The 21,337-nt window shown below is 50.8% G+C and overlaps 1 protein-coding gene across 5 annotated transcripts in view; it reads left to right on the forward strand.

Annotated features, from left to right (window-relative positions):
• Window positions 1-21,337, forward strand: part of CDH23 (cadherin related 23) — a 366,095-nt gene that overhangs the window by 329,648 nt on the left and 15,110 nt on the right. For 4 of the 5 annotated variants that reach the window (XM_090278159.1, XM_090278162.1, XM_090278158.1 and 1 more), the window contains 11 exons: window positions 3,225-3,446; window positions 3,713-3,832; window positions 4,496-4,676; window positions 10,209-10,342; window positions 10,940-11,149; window positions 11,690-11,797; window positions 13,150-13,252; window positions 14,549-14,674; window positions 15,397-15,600; window positions 16,759-17,217; window positions 20,290-20,406. In XM_090278159.1, the coding sequence (XP_090134285.1) occupies window positions 3,225-3,446; window positions 3,713-3,832; window positions 4,496-4,676; window positions 10,209-10,342; window positions 10,940-11,149; window positions 11,690-11,797; window positions 13,150-13,252; window positions 14,549-14,674; window positions 15,397-15,600; window positions 16,759-17,217; window positions 20,290-20,406 (1,984 nt within the window). The remainder of the gene's footprint in view (window positions 1-3,224; window positions 3,447-3,712; window positions 3,833-4,495; window positions 4,677-10,208; window positions 10,343-10,939; window positions 11,150-11,689; window positions 11,798-13,149; window positions 13,253-14,548; window positions 14,675-15,396; window positions 15,601-16,758; window positions 17,218-20,289; window positions 20,407-21,337) is intronic. The other variant, XM_090278163.1, reaches the window with a different exon arrangement.

Raw genomic sequence — 21,337 nt, forward strand, 5'->3', positions numbered from 1 at the left:
GGGGAGCCAGCCAGAGTCCCAGCGATCAAATCAACTCCACTCGCTCTCCACTTGAAAGCCTTTTCTGCTCTCCCCCATTCCTCTTTGCAGAGGATTAGTATTGTTGCACGGCCTGAGAAGTATATGTGTGTGTAACATAGCATAATCATCATGGATTGTGTCTGCTCTTACCCACCAGCCTTTGAGTTGTCTGGGGCCAGGGGCGTGTTGTACCCTACGTCCTCCAGCCCAGCCCAAGGCCTGCTATGTGGTAGGCACTCCCAGCTGTGGAGTGAACGACTGGAGAAAATCTAACTTTGAAGCAGACTTGACTGTAGATTCCAGAGCCTGCAATGCCCTTGTGAGGAGTCACACAGATGTGGCACAGGTGCAGGAGTAAACAACAGGCTTGGCACATCCCTACACTAGGATATACATGGGTGTATGCGCAATATCTGACAGTGTGCCCCATAGAAAATCATCCGTGCTCCCCTCTCCCCAGCCCCAACTTCCCTTCCCACTTGGCCCCATCTCACTCCCTGTGCCTGGACACGCTAGGGCACTTGCACACACCCCACCGGTAGTGCCCACTCTTGCACCCCACTCAGCACACTGGCACCACTGGTCATGTCTCTCTCCTCTCCTCCAAATTCTCCTTATCCCTCAGGGCTCAGCTCCAGTCCTTCCCCTTCACAAAGCACTCTGAACTCCCCCACCCCCAGGGTCCCCTCTCCAGTCTTTACATCTACACCCCTTTAGCTATCACCCTAGGCCTGGGGTTACAAACCAGTGGATCTCATCCGAGCTCATCTGCCCTTCTGAGCTAACCCATGAGCTTTTGGGGATGCATAAGTGATTTCCTAAGTGGAGGAGTAGAGGTGACAATGACTAGGGCCAGGGATTGGAAGAGAGGGAGTGCACAGCCATTGTATCAGTTTTACCCCAGCCTGGCTGAAGCCTCCAGGAGCTTTGCTGTTCCATTGGGGATCTTGAGCTCACAGGCAACCCCCAGGCTGAAGGACAGAGGACAGCCAGAGTCCATCTGCATCAGGAATCATGGCAATGAGACTCAAGGGCAGCCAGGAACTCTGGGTGCCCTGATCCAAGTCCGAGGCTCCCTGAGAGCTGTCAGCCTTCACTCCCAGGGCAGGAGAAGCTATAACAAAGAAAGGGTGGGTGTCCTGCTATTACCAGGTGACCTTGTGCAGGCCCAGTGCCCTTGGAGCCAGGGACTCCTGTACTCCCCCTGGGGTGGGAGCCCCAGAAACTGCCAGGACATAGCCCAGGTCCTTGATCCTGATCCTGATCTTATGACCCCACTTCAGGAGGCAACCCAAGGCCCTTCCCACTGGCACAGTGTCAGCTGTTTCACCCAGAGAAGGTAGAAAGCCCATTGAAATCGGGTGGGTACTGGGCCCTCTTCCTACTCTAGTATCCTCTGGCAGAGGTGGGGTCCCTCAAGGGTGAGACCCCGGAGCACCTGTCCCCACCCCCAACCCTCCATTTCTTCCTGGGCTGGCCTTACCCAAACCACACTTGAAGCCAGACTCCTTCCCCAGGGCCTATAAGTTAGGTGAGAATAGCCTGGGGTTAGGGGGAGGGGGGCAACTGCCTTGTCAAGCCCTTCCCCAGAGGGCTGGAACACCTGAGCTGGTCTGTGATGCCTCTTCACTTTTTTCCTCCCCACCATACTTCCCACCAGCTGAGCTTCCTAGGTTTGCATCAGAGTGAAACGCAGAGGCATTGCCCAAGGTGTGGGCATGGTCCAGAAACCTCAAGCACTGTTTGCTCAATGCCAGGGCAGGAAGGGCTCAGCTGAGAGGGCCTGGTCTTGGCGAGAAGAGACCCCATGAGGCAGCTCCATTAGAACCCCCCACTCCCAGCCCCTGCAGCCTGCAAGGTGGTTAGACCCACTTCTGGGACTCTGGGAAAGTGGGAAAATGTCAGCACTGCCACCCCCATTGGTGAGGCTGGAATCCAGCCCCTTTCCTGTGAGGTGGTGCTCTTTTGCTGTCAGCATGGTCAGGGTCCCAGCAGTAAAGAGGTGGCACACTCAGGGCTCAACCGAAGAGAGTTTAAAGGAGGGTTTGTTTACAGAGAGCTGGTGAAGCACTTGCAGACTAGCAACTGCAGAAAGCCACTACCATTCACATATCCAACAGGACGAGAAGAGGAGGTGAGGTGACAAACCCAGTGAGAGCTGGGGTTGTGAAAGGGGCCACCCAGCAGGAGAAATGCAGCCACTGGCAGAACTACAGTGAGCAAAGGAGGGAGTAGGGAATAAACACCCTGCCTTCCTCCCCTCATTCCCCTCGTCTTCTGCCAGGTCCTCCCATTGGCCAAATCCATCTGGAAGCCAGATGGCAAGGGAGCCCAGGTGAGGCAGTCCACTGGGGACATCCTCCCAGGTGGAGGAGCAGAGAATGGAGGGAGATGGGGTGAGGAACAGAGAATGCCAGCACATGGCTAACTTCTGTCTTCCATTATGTACTCTGCTTGTGAAGTGCTGAGTCTGCCATTTCTCCATGGTGCTGATCACTGAGTTCCAGTTGTCTAAATACTACAGGTGGTCCAAGGACCAAGCATCAGCCAAAAATGACCAATCATCAGAGAGCATGTTGCAGAAACTGTTCTTGCAGTGAAGCGTGTTCTGTGAGCTTTGTTTTTCACAGCTCAACAAATTCTGCCCATGAAATTGCCCAAATCCAATGTCCTCCTTCTTTAAAATGGTGAAAAATGGGTATTTCTTGCATTCACATGAACAATAGGTGAAGCTTAAATACTCTGTTGGGTTAAATACATCACATTCCTGCTTTTTGCAATATGGATGGAGGCCCAGGGTCAGTAAGGCCCTGGGCCAGGCAAAGCTATGGGCTCAGGTGTTACTGGGATTCATCTTATCTGCCAGTTTTAATCACTAGGTCTCTGGGCTGACGAGGACCCTGAGGTTACACCTGGCCTCAGCGGTACCATGATTGATTAGTGATGTCTGCCATGGGCGTAGACAGAGAAGTGGTGGTCCAAGTGCCGTCTTGGACCTAAGCAGTTACCTAGGTGGCTTTTGGTGGAGCCTCTGGGATTGCCACCTCGGTCAGCCTGCGACTTCCCTCCCTCTCATCCTTCCCCCTTTCCCTCGCCATGTTAGATCATACCGAGTGAGTCCAGCCTGGAAGAATATCTAGCTGGCTCCACCTCAACCTCTCCAGCCAGTTGACCAAGGAACCTCACCAGATTCTTCTCCACAGGCCACCACTCACGTCTATGTGACCATCGTGGATGAAAACGATAACGCACCGGTGTTCCAGCAGCCTCACTACGAGATCTTACTGGATGAGGGCCCAGAAACGATCAACACCAGCCTCATCACCGTCCAGGCGCTAGACCTGGATGAGGGGCCCAATGGCACAGTTACCTATGACATCATTGCTGGCAACATCATCAATACTTTCCATATTGACAGACACACGGTCAGCAGCTGACAGCGGGGTCTGAGAGGAGGGGAGCCCAAGGACATCATGGGGGGTGGGAGCATAGCAAAGATGGAATCTGGGAGGAAACTGGGGGGAAAGCCAGTGTGGGAGAATGAAAACCTTGGGTGGGGTGGCAACAAGGGTTTCCCATCAGGGCTTACCTGCTGGGGTGGTCAGAGGGTGCCCCGTGAAGAAGCTGGTCTCCAACGTGGCCCAGACCCACTCCCATTGATCCACCCTTGTTCCCTCTGTGTATCCCCCAGGGCGTCATCAGTGCTGCCAAGGAGCTGGACTATGAGATCAGCCGTGGCCGCTACACCCTGATTGTCACAGCCACAGACCAGTGCCCCATCTTGTCTCACCGCCTCACCTCTACCACCACGGTGGGTGGAATACAGCCCCAACTTGGGGAGGCAGGGAGGATGAAGTCTAGAAAGCTCAAATGGGAAAGAGGGGTAGGGAAAGATTGTCCAGGAGAAACACCTAAGCCCTGTCCTGGTCTCAACAACTCACTCAAACTTGCTGTGTGACTTCGAGGCAGTTAATGAACCTCTCTGTGTGATTACATCTATCAGATAGATGATGACACCTACCTCCCTCCCCTGAGTGGGAAGAGCACAAACTCTGGTCAGACCAGCAGGGGTTCATGACCCTGACCTTTTACTTCTAAGCTGTGTGACTCTGGGCAAGTCCCTTAACCAGCCCAAGCTTCACTTACCTTCTCTGTGAAAGGGGAAGAATAAAAACTATTGCAGGGTTTGGGAGGAGCAGGTGAGACCATGTACAATAAAATGCCCATAGTATAACAATACATAGAATTTCAGAGCATTATTATAAAAATATTAGTATGCCCATAAAAAGGCTTTGACAATAACAATAAGTCATCCACGCATTGCTTAAAAGCTGCCTCCCCTCCATCCATTATCTTGTATATCTCATCAGTCCCATGAGGCAGGATTACTGGGTCCAGTTTCCAGATGAGGAATCTGGGCCCAGCACAGGACTGGCTGGAGTGCAGCCCCAGCTAAGCTTGTCCACCATCTCAGGTGCTTGTGAACGTGAATGATATCAACGATAACGTGCCCACCTTCCCCCGAGACTATGAGGGGCCATTTGAGGTCACTGAAGGCCAGCCTGGGCCTAGAGTGTGGACTTTCCGAGCCTATGACCTGGACTCAGGCCCCAATGGACAGGTGGAGTACAGCATCGTGGACGGAGACCCTCTGGGTGAGTGGGACCTGAGCTGGGCGGTTGGGGCAGCAAACCTGAGGGCCTCGTGGCCCCCCACTCCCACTCAGAAGAAGAATGAGAAAGGAGGCCTCAAGTCAGTGAGCCCCACCGCTGTGTGATCTTGCCCTCTCTGGGGCTCAAATTCCCCACCCACAAAGCAATGAAAATAATGTTCTCACATGATATGGTGAGAACATTCTTAAATCTGGGAACAGAGACTGGTAGCGTTGGAGGGTCATAGACCCCTTTGAGAATCCAGTAGAAAATGTGTCATACCCAGAGAAAAGGCTCCAGGGTAGAGGAAGGGCAGGCATCCTTGCCCCAAACCTTCAGGACCCCTAAATACATACATTCAGCACTGGAATTTCTCTGTTCATCCCATCCATAGCCTTCACAAGTAGCTTGGCTGTGCTCCTCAGTTGAAAAACAGGGTTTATGGCCAGAGAGAGTTTTCTCAAGTCAGTTTTCACTCATTTCTGTAGAGTAGGAATCCCAAACTCAAAGGCCTACTGGGCTTATGCAGGGAACATACATGGGAGAAGGGGTCTAGGCAAGATAATAGGGAGCAGTGGGGGCTGTGGCAGCCACTGCTCAGCTTCTGCTGATTGTAGCCATGTCTTCCCATTTTTAAGGCCTGGGTGCCAACCTTCCCATTTTAAAAAGAAAATGGAAGTTTTTGGGAAATTAAATCTTTGTAAAACATCCTGATTTTTAATTGATCATTTGGTAGTTATTGAGCACCTACCATATGCAAATCATATTCCAGGTGCTGAGGTACTGAACAGTACAAAACAGATGCAAATCCCTGCCCTTACACATGTTTCCAGCTTGAGGACACAGGCAATGAGCATAACTGATTATGTAAATGACTTAGTATATTGGTAGCTCCTAAGTGCTGAAGGGAAATGGGAATTTGGCAGATGGGGAGTGCCAGGGTGAAAACTGCCAAGTTAGGCTGCTCAAGAAGGACCTGTCCAAGGAGGTGACATTTGAGCAAAGACCTGAAGGAAGTGAGGAGTGGGTCATGTGGACACCTGGGGAAGAGCACCCCAGACAGAGGGAACAGCAACTGCAAAGGCCCTGAGGTCGGAGCTGCCTGGCAGCAAGCAAAAAGGCCCTGTGGCTGACATGAAGTCAACCAAGCAGGCAAGTAGGGAGAGATGCAATCAGAAATGTGGTGGGGCCAGATGCTGGGTCCTGCGTGCCATTATCAGAACTTGACTTTTGCTCTGAGGGATGTGGGAGTCATATAGGAGAGCTCTGAGCAGAGAAAGGACACAGCTTGACTTAGATTTTAACAGGACCACTCCAGTTCTTATGCTCAGGACAGACCATAGGAGTTAAGGAATGGAAACGGGAGATGAGTGGAGTTTGTTGCAGCCACTCAGCCTGGAGGCAGTGTGGCCAGGGTGAGAGGAGGTCGGCTCTGGTATATTACACAGGTGGAGCCAAAAGGATGTGCTGATTGATTGGACATGGGGTGGGAGAGAAAGCCAAGGACTCAACACCAGTGTTTTGGCCTGAGCAGCTGCAGAGAAGGCATTGCCATGAACAGATGGGAAGACTGAGGCAGGAGCAGGTGTGGGGGGAAGGCTGAGGTGAGGCTGAGGTGTCAGGGAGGGATTAGATGTACAAGCCGGTTCAGGAGAGAAGTCTGGGCTGGAGTTGGGAGTTATCGGCACAGAGATGTTGGAAGCCATGAGATGAGAACACTGAGGAAGCCAACAGGAGAGATTCAAGGCTAGAACTGAGAACCTGGGGCAAATTTGCAATTAACGGGCAAAGAAACAAAATCACTCTATAGGCCAAACCTGGAGTCCCCGCTGTCCAGAGCTTGTGGTGTGTCACTCTGTTCTGACATGCCACCTCTTCATGTCCCAAAAGTCTCCTCTCTGGCCAAGGACTGAGCAAGGGTCTTTCTCTTCTGCTATTTTCACAAACTATGGAGGTTTTATCATTTCATGGGGGTCTTGCTCCTGTCCAGGAGGATGCCGAAACCTGGTTGAGAGGTGGTTGCTGAGTGGGCAGCCAAGCTCCCTTCCAAAACGGCCCTCTACGCACCCATCTTCAGGGTGCAGGGCACAACTGCGCCCCAGAAAACTACAGGCTCCTCCATGCTGTGGGCCTTTGGAGTCGTGAGCAAAACCTCTGGGGTTAAATCCATATGTGATCAGGGTCAGCCCTAGGAATTTGGGGTCCCCTGGGGTGTCCCAGAAGACTGAGAGACAGGCCCCTGGAGGATCGAGAAAGGCCTGGGATTCTCCCTGAGTGACCCGGCCGTTCAGATCCCAGTGATAACCTCAGGATCACCAAGCACTGCCCCCAAGTCAGAGCAGATAAGCAATGACATCATGGTACTTGGGAACGGCTCACGAGGTCGTGATATCTACTTCCTATGTCTCTTCCCACCTCCGGGTGCAGTGACTCCATGTTGGTAACTTGAAATAGAGACAAATGCTACAAAGCAGAGCTGTTTTCTGTGGAGAGCTGGTTTAGTGACTCACCACGGGTGAAGGGACATGCTCCGGGCCACTCACCTTCAAAGTCACCTTCCCACCATTGCAGCCTGAGCCCGGAGGGTGCTTCTGTTGGGTGAGGAGACATCAGGATGACAGGCTCATGCAAGCCCCACTAGGGTGTGAGGAGGAAAACAGCTGGGAGACAGGCCATGTCCACTTGAGCCTCTCCTGCAAACCCCAACCTTCTCCTCTACCGCTCTGGTCAGACCAATTCCTTGGACCCCTTTCTTATATCCTCGCCCTCCCTGGAAGCCCCCAATCCCAGATGCTACCAAGAGCTGCCATAGATCCAGCTCACACAAGGTGTAAGAGGCCTTGTCCAGCACCAGCACTGCCCTGCAGTGGTACCTCTTTATTAGCCCATTTTTCAGGTGAGAACATCAAGGCAGGACTCAGTAACATGGCCAAGAGCGCAAAGGAGTGAAATCAGGATGCAGGCCTATATGACTAGATGGAAAGCCTCTGCTTTTAACCTCCTCTCTCCAGAAGGAGTGGAGTGATAGAGAGTTCAGACCCAGGGCAAGCTGCTCAGGGGAATAATTTACTGCCTAGGGGCCTTTAGCCTATTCACTTCAGCCATTGAGCTGACTTCTTAGGAATTTAGCCTGGGCCCAGCCCTCAGAGCCTCAGGCCTGCTCTCCTGAGCCTCCAGAACCTCTCCTTTCCTTCTTTCAAGGGGGCCGCTCACTTTGGAGAGAGGGCAGGGGGCCATCTGCTTGCACATGGCCAGCGGCTGAGACAGGACTGGGAAATCCCTAGAAAGGGAATCCTCAGTTCTTTGGAGACCTTACAGTCTCGGGTTCAGGAAATCCTGCTTTAAGCAGACTGTGGGGCTGCTGGGAGCTGAAGAGCAGGTGGGAAATCCCAGCTGCAGGAAAGCTGCAGAAGGGGCTGTTTTTTAAATCAGAGCAATAGGAGTTGGGGCGGGGAATGGTGAGGTAGGATGTGAAGTGGGCAGGCAGAGAAAACTGTTGGAGAACTTGGGTCTCTGTCCTTGCTGTGCCCTCATGTGCTGTGTCTTCCTGAGCAGTCAGTGCCCTGCTCTGGGCCTTTTCTCGCGGGTGTCAAAAAGGAAAGTGAAGGGAGTACTTTTCTCCCTGTTCCCAGTTCCTGGGGGAGTACGTACAGGTACCCCCTCTTCCTCACACTCTCCCCACCTCCCCAACTTGCCTTCCCTCCCCTTCCTTCTATCCAGCTGGGCTCCCACTTGCTCCTCTGGCTTCTTGCCCCTCTGCTCTTCTCCTCTACCCTCTCCCTGTTCTCACCCCTTCCTCCCATACCTCCCACCCTGTTCAGCTCTGGGTGGTGGTGCCTGGAAAGACCACAGGTCCCATGAGACACAGTGAGCTGAGACCCAGGGCCCTCAGTTGGAATCCTGGTCTGTCACTAACTTGCTAGGGAGCTTAGATGAGTCATCGCCCTTCTCTGGACTCCTGTTTCAGTTTCCGTTTACTTTTTTATTTTTATTTTATTTTATTTTTGCTCTTGTGTTGTATAAGTTCTTTATATATTTTGGATATTAACCCTTTTATCAGATATATGATTTGCAAACATCTTCTCTCATTCAGTAGATTGGCTTTTCATTCTGATGACTGGCTTCCTTTGCTGTGCAGAAGCTTCTTAGTTTGATGAAGTCCCACTTGTTCAGTTTTGCTTGTGTTGTCTTCTTTTTTTTTTTTTGTATCAAATCCAAAAATTCATTGTCAAGATGTCAAGGAACTTACTGCCTGTTTTCTGCTCAGAGTTTTGTGGTTTCAGGTCTTATATTCAAGTCTTTCATCCATTTTGAGTTCATTTTTGTGTGTGGTGCAAGATTCTTGTGCATGTGGCTGTCCTGTTTTCCCAGCACCATTTATTGTTCTTTCTTCTTTGTGTATTCTTGTTCCTTTGTCATAAATTAATTGACCGTATATATATGTGAGTTTACTTCTGAGCTCTCTATTCAGTTCCATTGATCTGTTTTTATGCCAAAGCCATACTGTTTTGATTACTATAGCTTTGAAATATATTTTAATACCAGGAAACATGATACCTCTAGCTTTGTTCTTCTTTCTCCAGATTGTTTTGGCCGTTTGGGGTCTTTCATTGCCCCATACAAATTTTAGGATTGTCTATTCTATTTCTGTTGAAAATGCCATTGGAATTTTGATAGGAATTGCATTGAATCTGTAGATTACTTTTGATAGTAGGGACATTTTAACATATGAATTTTCCTTATTCATGAGTATGGAATATCTTTCATTCATTTGTGTCTTCAATTTCTTTTTTCTTTAATAATTTTTTTATTGATTGATTTTTGGAGAGAGACAGAGAGGGAGAGAGAGAGAAGGAAACATTGATTTGTTGTTCCACTTATTTATCATACATTGATTGATTCTTGTATGTGCCCTGACTGGGGATCAAACCCATAACATTGGTGTATTAGTTCAATGCTCTAACCAACTAAGCTACTTGGCCAGAGCTTGTGTCTTCAATTTCTTTCATTAATGTCTTATAGTTTTCAAGGTAGTGGTCTTTCACTTCCTTGGTTAAATTTATTCATAGGAATTTTATTCTTTGTTATGCAATTATAAATGTAATTGTTTTCTCAATTTCTCTTTTTGATAGCTTATCATTAGTGTATAGAAATGCAACAGATTTTTGTATATTGATTCTGTATCCTGCAACTTTACTGAATCCCATTTTTTCAATGTGACCATCTTACCCAGGGTCAGTCCCTGGCTACACATGAGCCAAGGAAGGAAACTGGCCTGGCATCTCAGGTACATCAGGGCATGAGTGAGCCCAGGCCCACCTTCATCCAAAAGATATCCGTCCCCCTCCCTCCTGCACTCCCAGACATTGGCAGGTCCCATAAGGATCTGAAGCTGAGGGTATTGGAGGACCCACACACCAACTGTCCCCCATCCCTGGCAAGTAAGGCTTGCTAGAGGAATCAGAGAGAAGTATGGGCTCTCCACCACTCTTGGCCATTCCCAGCTAACTCTGGCCTCTCCTGGGTGCCACCCAGGGGAGTTTTTGATCTCTCCTGTGGAAGGTGTGCTGCGGGTCCGGAAGGATGTGGAGCTGGACCGAGAAACCATTGCTTTCTATAACCTGACCATCTGTGCTCGTGACAGGGGGGTACCCCCACTCAGTTCCACGGTGAGTCTGGGGGCCCCATTCTACTGACTTTATCTCACTGCCCCCTGAGCTCTCCATAGAGACTCCTGTACACACTAGCACCCCCAAGCCCAGAGAGGCCACAAGCTGTTCAGGAGCCAGTCCAGACCCTCAGGGTTCCTAATAGACTTATGAGTGTATCTTGGGCTCACCCATAGAGGCTGGACCTGGGGACTGGCAGTCATGGCCACTTAGAATTGTCCCCCCACAGTGGGTCTCTGGGGAGGCTGCCTTGCAAGTGGGCCTCGGCTCCTGTCACTCTGCCATTTTCAGCTCGCCTCTGCATCGCCTCTGCCTCTTTACCTTTTCTGTTTCTCTCTTATCCTCATCTTCATCTTCTTGCCTTTATCATTTTCTTCTTCCTCTTCCTCTATCTTCTCCATGGTCCGCTGCACCTTCCTTCTTCAACTGCCACCCCTTTGCTGTCCTGCCTGGTCTCATTCATCACCTCCCCTTGGCTGCCACGTCCACCACCACTTTTTCTCCCTCATGTCTCTGCTGTGTCTCCCCACACGCCCTTTTCTCCTTACCTTCTCCTTCACCTCTTCTTCCTCCTCCTCCTCCCCTGACATGTCCCAGATGCTGGTGGGGATTCGGGTGCTGGACATCAACGACAATGACCCTGTACTGCTGAACCTGCCCATGAACGTCACCATCAGCGAGAACATCCCCGTCTCCAGCTTCGTCGCCCACATCCTGGCCAGTGACGCTGACAGCGGGTGCAATGCCCTCCTCACCTTTAACATCACGGCAGGCAACCGGGAGCGGGCCTTCGCCATCAATGCCACGGTAGGGCCATAACTGATCCCAGGGTGTTCCACAGCGGGGGTTCCAAAAGAGAGCACCCTGCCCTGGAGGCTTTTCTGTGCTACTGTCTGGTATCCTGCTTCTATTTCCTTCTCAAGCCTCCTTCCTCTACCGGGACTCTGGGGGAAGCATGGAATCTTAGATTCCCAGCTGAGCCATCTCTGGGGTTCCTGTCACCCCCAAGGCTTGTCACATGGAGATATGGGACTAGAGCCTCAGTACCACTTGTCCCAAGATGTCTTCACTGGATATCTTGGAGTATTCCAGGCTGCTGCCACCACAGGGTCCTCAGAGGACCCATCCCCTTGAGACAGCAGCACCTAGGCATTGGTGGTTCACTCTTGCCCTGGCAAGACCTTGCCAGCCCATGTTGGCCTTATAGACCATATCTTTGGTGATTTATGGAGGGACTTCACAGCCACTCCTGAAGCTCCAGGCAGAGCAATTGGGCATCTGTGGGCCAGAGGCCAAAGTGGGGAACAGGTCTCTCACCACTCAGCTCACCAGCCTTCCACATTCCAGACAGGGATCGTCACCGTGAACCGGCCCCTGGACCGTGAGCGGATCCCAGAGTACAAGCTGACCATTTCCGTGAAGGACAACCCGGAGAACCCACGCATAGCCAGGAGGGTGAGCCTGGAGGGCACCGGGTGGAGGTGGGAGAAGCAGGGCTGGGTGCTAGAGACACACAGGTGGCCTGGCCAAGGGGTTAGGTTCACAGGCCTTGGAGTGAGCAAGTGCTGGGTTCAAATCCCAGTTCTGCCCATCAGTGGGTGTGTGACTTTGGCCAGCCAGTTTCTCTCGGCCTCTATATTCTTCTTCTTCTGCAAGCTGAAGACCACACTTACTCCAAAGTTATAGAGTGGACTTGAAGGAACCAGTATCTGTCAAGTCCTCAGCACAGGGCCTGGCACATGACCAACACTCAGTAAATTCAGCTATCTTTTCCCTTCAAACCACTGGCACTTGGGCACACAACACAGCTCTGAGGTTCTGAAAGGGTTGTAGTTTCCCTGAAAGGGTGGCTTTCCCATCAGAAGCCAAAGAAATTGTTTCTCTTTACTAAGAGGAGGTGAGTACTGCAAGCAAACGGTCCCTCTTGGGAGTAGGGTTCAGCCCTCTCTTCCCAGCCCATGAAGTGTGGGGCAGGACCCTGACCAAGAGTCATTGGCTCTGGCTTATTTCAGCTCTGCTTCTGACTAGTCGCACGGCTCAGCCAAGACACTACCCTTTCTGTGCCTCAGTTTCCCCATATGTATAGGCCAAGGAGAATTCAGGCTGGAGGTGCTCATAACCACTGGCCTCTCTCTCCTCTCTTTCCTTCCCTCACTCCCTCTCCCCTTCTTTCCTGTCCTACTCTCGTTCCCCCTCCTTTGCCTGTGCTTCAGGACGGCCTGGGTCACCCTGGGCTGCAGCAGCACTGAGTGTGGGAATCAGAAGGCTTGAGGGCCAGTCCCCACTCTGCTGCTAACCTGTCATGCAGTTTTGATTTGTCACCTGTGGGCCTTGGTTTCCTTGCCTCTGCAGTGAAAGTCAGAGATATGACTGGTGTTTGCAAAGCGTGGAGGAAAGCCCTGGGTGAGAGTTTGGGGGAACTCTGGTGGGCCATTGGACATGCCTGGCATGTGTGCAAACCAACACTAATCTGCCTGCCTGCAGTCCTTTCTCACCGTGAGATGGGCCATGATTAAATACCACCCACATCCATCCTCCTGTGAACTTTACAACACCTCGGTGAAGGAGTTAAGATCCCCATTTGCCCAGTTGAAAAAGTGAGGCCCAGAGAGGAGAAATTATTTGCTTAAGGCCACCCAGTGAGCTGCCAGCACAACAGGGGCTTGAACCCAGGTCTCTGGACCACTAGCGTGGGCTTTTAAATCACCCACCTCTGTGCCCTGACCCCTGCCTCTCAGCCTTTCTCCCACTGGAGCACTTCACTAGAATATGGTCTACAACCTACCCTCCCATCGTGCCTCCCACAGGACTTTGACTTGCTGATGATCTTTCTTGAGGATGAGAATGACAACCGCCCCCTCTTTACTGAGAGCACCTATGTGGCAGAGGTGATGGAGAATTCTCCTGCTGGTAGGTACTGGGCCCACCTGGGAGTTCCTGCTGCTGCGAGGCACCACCTGGGTCCCAGATGCCTGTAGACCCACCTGTGCCTGAGGTGGGCCTAGCTGGGACCTGGCTGGGGGGACAACCTGACCACATAGCTGAACAGAGCCAGCGGGTACAAAAGGGTGTGGATGGGAGGGAGGGAAACAGCTCCAAGGCGCTGGTCGGCCCAGGGTGCCAGGCCTCTTAGGGGCCACCAAAGAGGCCATAGGTCTGGTTGGAAGTGGTCATTGGTCCTCAAAGTGGTCTGAGAGCTGCCCCACTACCCCCACCCCAGAGGGGCAATTAAGTGTGAGAACTACTCAGAATGGGAATAAGCCCACCCTCCCTGTTCCCTCCACCCCAGGAGCACAGAGCATCCTGAAGGCTTCTGGAAGCTTCAGGAGCATCTATAATTAGAGGTGGGGCTAGGGAGCCCTGCATAGACCAGCACAGCTTTTTCCCCACGCACATGTACTGACCAGTCTCACCTTCCTCCGGAGAGATAGAGTCTCCTTTTTACTGTCCCCCAAAGAGGTGCCCTCACTCTTCCTCCAGCCTCCCCAGCCCCTCCAACTTGGATTCTAAGTCAGAAAGACATGAACTGGGAAACTCATTGTCTCTGGCTGGGCATCCCCCTACCCAGGCTCCAGCTCATGTTCATATCAAGGCATATGTGTGGGCTTACATGTATGCAGAGACACACATAGGCATGTGGGTGCCTACACAGTGCGCTCTTTATACGAACATGTCTACCAGCAAAGGCAGGCAGGCACCAGCCAGGGGACACCCAGGCCTAAAAGTGCTCCCGTGTATGTGCTTGTGGCCATGTGAACACAGAATCCCACACACATGTGGATTTCTAGTCATGTACAGTCAGACACATGTATGAAGTGTTGTGCGCACTCACATGTGGACAGACTGGGAGGGGTGTACATCCCTTGATAGGGCCCACACACAGGGAAGGGATGTCAGGGAGACCCCAGATCCTTCCTCAGAGTGGCCAGCCTCAAAGGCTGCTGGGAAGACAGGCATGCTCCGGGCGGGCCGGAGGGGCTTGCTCACCACTGTTGTGTTTTCTCCCCAGCAGGGCTTTGAGGCCGCTCCCCAGGCATCTGCGTCAGTCTGCCAAGGCTGCCGCAGCCTGGCCCAGGGCCTCCTCACCCCTCCACCTCACCTCCCTCCCTCTCATTCATTGTCAGCCATGGCTCACCGGGAAAGGGGTGGGGGAGGGGGCGGGGGGCCAGGTTAGCCTTGGCAGTGACCCCTCTCCCCCTGGCCCAGGGACCCCCATCACAGTGCTCAATGGGCCCATCCTGGCCCTGGACGCAGACCTGGACATTTATGCCGTGGTCACCTACCATCTGCTGGGTGCCCAGAGAGGCCTCTTTGACATCGACAACAGTACAGGTGAGGCCTCTGCCCACCCCCAGTGGCTCTGTGTTTTCCAGCTGGGGTGGGGGTGAGCCTGCTGCTAGATCTAGGGCCTCCCTTCTCAGTGCTGGGCCTGGACTCTATGGAGACCCCATTCCTCAGAGCCCCAGTCTTGCAGCTGGATTAGGCCACCTGGGGACCAGGTGGGGAGACCAAGGAGGAGGCTTGGGGGACAACACAAGGGACCTGCTAGTGCACAAACTCTCAGCCCAGACAGAGAGCCCCCCAACACACTCCCTCATCTCCCCATGGCCAGGCCAGAGACTCAGGCCCCTAGTCAACCAGAAGCAGCCAAAGCTCTGTCCTCACACCAGACCCAAAGCTGCCCAGAGATTATGTCACATCCGTCTGGTCCTAGACAGTAGGCCAATTTGGTAACAGGTAACACCAAAGAGGGATATACTAGCACCTCTCTCAGTACAGCAGGTCAATCCTCCACCTTGGGTCACTCATCCTAGGAAGGACTCTGTAGGAATGCAGAGGGCACCTGGGGCTGGGACAGTCCCAGGAGGCTGGCACCTAGGGGACCTCCGTAAGCATCAGAGAAGACAGTCATTTGTTGCTTTCTCTGCTCCTCTTTCACTCTTTCACACATTGTGCTGGGTCTTTCAATCTACCCTCCTGGTTGGCTCTTGCCCTCCTTCCCCACTGCACCCTTTTTCCTTTGCATCTCCCTGGCTGATGGCACTGGGTGTCAGGCGTGGTGACAGTGAAGTCAGGCGTTGTCATTGACCGGGAGGCCTTCTCACCTCCCATCCTGGAGCTGCTGCTGCTGGCTGAGGACATTGGGCTGCTCAACGACACGGCTGACCTGTTCATCACCATCCTGGATGACAATGACAACTGGCCCATCTTTAGCCCCGCTGCCCTCACTATCCACCTGCTGGAAAACTGCCCACCAGGTAAGCAGGGTGCAGGGCACAGGCCCCAGTCCCCAGGCAGGAGCTGGTTGGTGGTCCGTGGGGACTGGAGCCTCACTGGTCGGAGCAGAATTCACCTTCAGCAGGAGAAGAACAGGCAGCAGAATGGGTGGAGAGAGCCCTGGACAAGGAGTCAGGAGAACCAGGTCCTCCTCACTTCCCTTCTCTGATCCATACTCTCTTGTCTGCAAAATGAAATTATTAAGATATGATGTTCCTGGGTGAAAAGATTGTTTTAAAGTCAAAATAGGATTAATGTAATTCCCATCAAAATCAAATAAGATTTGGGGAATAAATTTGATTCTGAAAATCATCTGAAAGAATAAGAACATTTTGAAAAATAAATATAATAAAGCCAGATTTGCCTTACCAGATATTAAAACACGTTACAGATTCTACAGAACTATAGTATTAAAAACCAGGTAATAGGAGCACAAGAGTCTGGGACAAAGTAGCCCAAAAACACATACCAGTAGATTAAAGAATGTAATATTAATGTGATAAGGGAAATGATGAAACCAGTAGTAAAAACTAATTATTTAGTGTGCAAAGCATCTGGTAATATTAGTGTAGATTCTTACCCCATACAAAACACAAACATGAATGCCAAAGACATTTTAAAGAAAAGGTTAAAAAGTAGAAAACATTAAAAAAATAAAAGAAACTTAGGTGAATATCTGACTTCAGAGTAAGAAGGTTCTAAGCAGACAAGAAACAGAAGAATTTTAAAAAGGAAATTAAATTTTGGTGCATATAAATTTAAATTCCTTTACATCAAATAATTATAACCAATATTGAAAGGCAAACAACAAACTGAAAAATTATTTGTCACAAGGTATCATAATTACATACTTTGTATAAATTGACAAAAAATTGGCAGAAGACAAAGCATACAATTTACAGAAGATACAACTAATCATTGAATTATTAAAAAGTGTTCAACTCACAAATAATCAAAGAATGTAAAATGAAATAAGACACTGTTTTCCAACAGTATTGCAACCATGAAAAGTGTATAAAAGATCTATGCTGGCAAGGCTGTGGAGAGAAGGGGCCCTTGTAAATTGCAAACCAATGTATGTTATTGTGATGTTTTTAGAAGAGGCCACTGCGCTCAGCTCCTCCCCGTTTTCCCCCCAGGATTCTCAGTCCTTCAGGTCACAGCCACAGATGAGGACAGTGGCCTCAATGGGGAGCTTATCTACCGAATAGAAGCCGGGGCTCAGGACCGCTTCCTCATCCATCCAGTCACGGGAGTCATCCGCGTTGGCAATGTTACCATTGACAGGGAGGAGCAGGACTCCTACAGGTTGACAGTGGTGGCCACTGACCGGGGCACTGTTCCTCTCTCTGGCACGGCCATCATCACTATCCTTATCGATGACATTAATGACTGCCGCCCCGAGTTCATCAACCCCATCCAGACTGTGAGCGTGCTGGAGTCTGCCGAGCCAGGCACTGTCATTGCCAATGTCACAGCTATCGACCGTGACCTTAACCCAAAGCTGGAGTACCACATCATCAGCATTGTGGCCAACGATGACACTGACCGTCTGGTGCCAGACCAGGAGGACGCCTTTGCTGTGAATATCAACACAGGTACAAGGGCCTGCTCCCCATCACCCCTCCTCTTGACTCCCTGCCCCAGTCTCTTCGCTCTCTTCCTGACCCTCCCTCTTTGGTATTCTCTCTCTGTGCCCCTCCCTTCCCCTCAGCTGCTCCTCTGTCTGCTCTCTTCTCTCCCCTATTGACAACACATCCTTCCCTCTCTTTTCATTCTCCCCCTTCATCACTTCCCTCTCTCCTTTCTCTTCTACCTTCTCCCTTGACCAGCTCCCTCTCTTTCTGATCCTCTCAGTCTTTCAGTATTGTATGAGAGTACTTCTCTCACCACACTCTTGCTAGCATTAAGTATTATAAACTTTTATGTTTGTAATTTTCTAGGAAAATGATACCCTGTTTTAATATGCATTTCTTTAATATGTATATTGGCCATGTAAATAATCTGTAAGATATATATTATATATATAAGATGTATATTATATACATAAAGATATATATTTAATGATTTTTCTACACTATCAAAAAACAGAGAGAAATGTAGCCTATCTTTTAGAATTTATGCAGTTAATTATAATTTTGATTATTTTACCATTTTTTCAAAAGTTCAGTTTTTGCTCCTCTGGCGAGTTAGGGAAGGAACATGGGACCTCCCACATATGCTTCCTGGAAAGCCCAGAGGAGTGACAGAAAAATTAATATGGCTATTATTTTACAAAGTGCTAAAAATTATTGTTATTTAGAGAACTGCATGGTAAGACAGCAATGAGATATCAGTTTTCCACATGTGATTAGCGGATATTAGGATGTTGGACAATATTGAGCATTGGTGATAATGTGGGGACATTGGAACCCTCATACACTGCTATAGGAGTTCAGAGCAATCCCACCAACTAGACAGCAATTTAGCACAAAGTGTACTCATACCTTATGACTGAGCAGTTCTGATCCTGGTTAGAATTTCCAAGGAAATTCTCAGGTCAATAATCTGAGGGTGTTCACTGCAATGTTGGTGGTGGGAGTTGGAGGCCAAATGGGCACCCATCCTTGGGAAATTGGAGATGAAAACATTGTGGATGCACAGCATGAGATACCAGGCATCAGTTAGAGGCAAGAGATTAGACTCACAACACAGAGCAACAAGGGTGGACTTTAAAAATAAGTACTTACTGAAAAGAGTAAGAAATAGGATGGGATATATATACCACAATCCCATTTGCATAAATGTAAGAGACATACACACAAAACGATACATGATTTTCAATGCATTACAGTGATTGCTGTAGAGAAGGAAAGAGGCGAGGAGAATTGAAATAAAAGGGAATAGTTGCATACATAAAACAAGATAGTGCCAATGACATGGTGTGCAATGAACCAGTGAGTATGATTAACTCAGTCTGCTTCTGAGGCCTAAGGGAAAGAAGTCAGGAAAACGATGAGCACTGGGAGAAGTCAGGTAGGTTAAGCCATGTCCCAAGTTAGCAGAATTCCCGCTGCTGCGGTCAGTCAGGACCTTGGAGAGCTGCTCCATATCCCTTCCCAACTTTATGCTGTACACGGTACCAATGCCTCTACCGCTTTTTTCTGTTCTCTTTTCCTCTGACTGACTTCCTTCTCTCTATTTTTCTTTCCAGTGTCTTCTCTGCCCCCTCCGCCTCGTGCTCTCCCCTCCTTTCTTGCTCACCTTCCTTCCCCCCTCCTCCTTCTACCAAATGGGCTCCCTCTTCCTCCCCTGGCTTCCTTCCCCTCTGCCTCTTCCCCACCCAACCTCCCTTCCAAACGCCCTGGTCAGCACTGAGCCCCAGCCTCCCTCATGCCCTGCTCTGCTCCATCCCCTCTGCACCCTGAACTAACTGATGTTAACTCTCTTCCCTCTTCCCCATGGCTGGCAGGCCCGCAGGTTTGAGCTCTGTTTCTCTGTCACTTCCCACCTCATCTCTCCTCTGCTTCACCCCATTGCCTTCCTCCATACCCACCGCACCCCACCACCCTTCCCATCCAGTGGGGCCAGGCCACGGCCATGGCCCAGCCTTTGCAGACTGAATGCAGCCACCCTCTCCCCATGCTCGCTCCCCAGCCTCGGGGACGGGGAGCGAGAGTAGGAAGAGGAGGAGGAGGAGGCAGCGGCCCAGGGTAAGTGACCTCCCCATGGCTGGGGACCCAAGGAGGACAGGAGCCCAGAAGGAGGACCTTCCAAGTCGGAAGGGGATCCCAAAGACCTCAGTGCCTGAGAGGGAGCTGGAAAGGGACAGAGGAGCTATCACCATAGGATGAGGCACATGGGAAGAGGAGCCACCAGACCCTCCAACGGGCAGGGAGCAGAGGTCCCAATAGAACAACCCTGAGATCAGCCAGACTAAATCTGTCCAGTTCAAGCCTCAGCCTCTGGAGGGACCCTTTGTGACTGGGAGTGGGCAGGGGCTCTGGGAGGCAGCAGGTAGGAAAGAGGAAGACACCTCCTTGCTAGTTTTAACATAGGGTGGTGCTCTTTTCCCACCATCGGTCCATGTCACTCCCTACTTAACGGAGACCAAGGAGCAGTCCCGACTATCCAGTCTGTTCCATCACTGTCCCCTGCAGAGACCCCTCTCAGTGGTTTTAGTGGCCTTGAACTTCCTTTATACTTGATCTCCATAGAATACAAGCATTCTTTAAACTTTGATGAAATACACATAACAGTCACCATCTTAACCATTTTTAACTATACAGTAGTGTTCAATATATTCAGTGTTGTGGAATACAAGCATCTTTTAAACAAGCAATTACATGGCATTTTCTATGTGCCAAGCACTGTTCTAAGCCCTTTACACTCATTTAATTGTTATAATCCTCGGAATAGCCCTATGAGGTGGGTACTGTAATTATCCTGATTTTACAGATGAGGAAACAAAGGTGTGGAGAGGTTAAATAATTTGCCCAAGGTCACTGTCTAGTAAGCAATGAGTGATGTGCCCCAACTTGCAGGTGATTGTGGTCTCATCCTACAAGTCTCAGGTCCATTGGGGACCATTGTCCTTGGTGGGGATCGGGCAGGTTGGCCAGGAGCACCCTTAGGAGATCCAGACTTTAGGGGGTTCCCTCAAGCTAAACCTGACCTGATCTGGTCTACAGGGTCTGTAATGGTGAAGTCCCCCCTGAACCGGGAGCTGGTTGCCACCTATGAGGTCACTCTCTCGGTGATTGACAATAACAGCGACCTACCAGACCGCGCTGTCAGCATGCCAAATGGTAAGACTCCCCACAGGCATCTCCCATTGGTTACTCAGAGCTGATCAGAGCAGGGGTACAGGCTGGGAATGGCACAGACATGGCCCCAGGGAGGAAACAGCAGGACCCAGAGGAAAGTGAAAGGTGGCGGCAACAGGGAGGCCCAGGGGAGCCATGTGTTGCAGTTGTTAGACAGAACTCAGCAGTGGGGGAACGAGAACCCAGAATTATGTGTGTTTGTGAACCCCAAGACTCAGGCTGGGAAGGAGGCTTGGTGGAGACTGGATGGGAAGTGAGAAAGGGAGGGTTACAGAGACTTAGGTTGGAATCCATTGTCAGAATTGGCAAAGAGGGTGTGGCTGGGATGCAAGACAGGAACCTCAGATCTGGCAGGAAGCCACAGGGTCAGCCCAGAGGAAGGAAAGCCCAAGGAAAGATGATTTGAAGCCACAGACACCACACTGGGGTGCACAGCCCTACGGCAGAAAAGAGAGGGGCGCAGACACTGCCTTCCGCAGGCCAGCCCTGGCCATCTTGCCTGCAGGCTGTGGCATGAGCTGAGAGGGGCTGTTAGAGGCATGGATTTTGTGTGGGAAATGTGGGGAGGAGGGAGAGGGATGTCAGGATGTGGTAGCCTCAAGTGGCCTCTGCCATGAGACAAGGACAGCTGCTGGGGTGGGGAGATAGGCCTGGCAGATATTGTCTGCTTATCTTTACAGCCCAGAGGACCAGGTTCTCAGGAAGGAAGGGCAAAAAGGGTCATCTCCTACATGCCCTGTACTCAGAGGGCAAAGGGCCCAGGCTGGTTATATAGAGGGACAACTCAGACAGGAGACAGAAGGCTGAATTGTGGAAAAGGTCTCATTGAACAGATTAGGAAACTGAGGCACAGTAGGGCTGGGGGCTCCGCCAAGGTTACTCAGCCACTGGTAGAACCCAAGCTCTTTTCCCT

This window comes from Furipterus horrens, unplaced genomic scaffold, assembly GCF_987537825.1.
Source record: "Furipterus horrens unplaced genomic scaffold, mFurHor1.1.pri manual_scaffold_5, whole genome shotgun sequence".
Lineage (NCBI taxonomy): Eukaryota > Metazoa > Chordata > Mammalia > Chiroptera > Furipteridae > Furipterus > Furipterus horrens.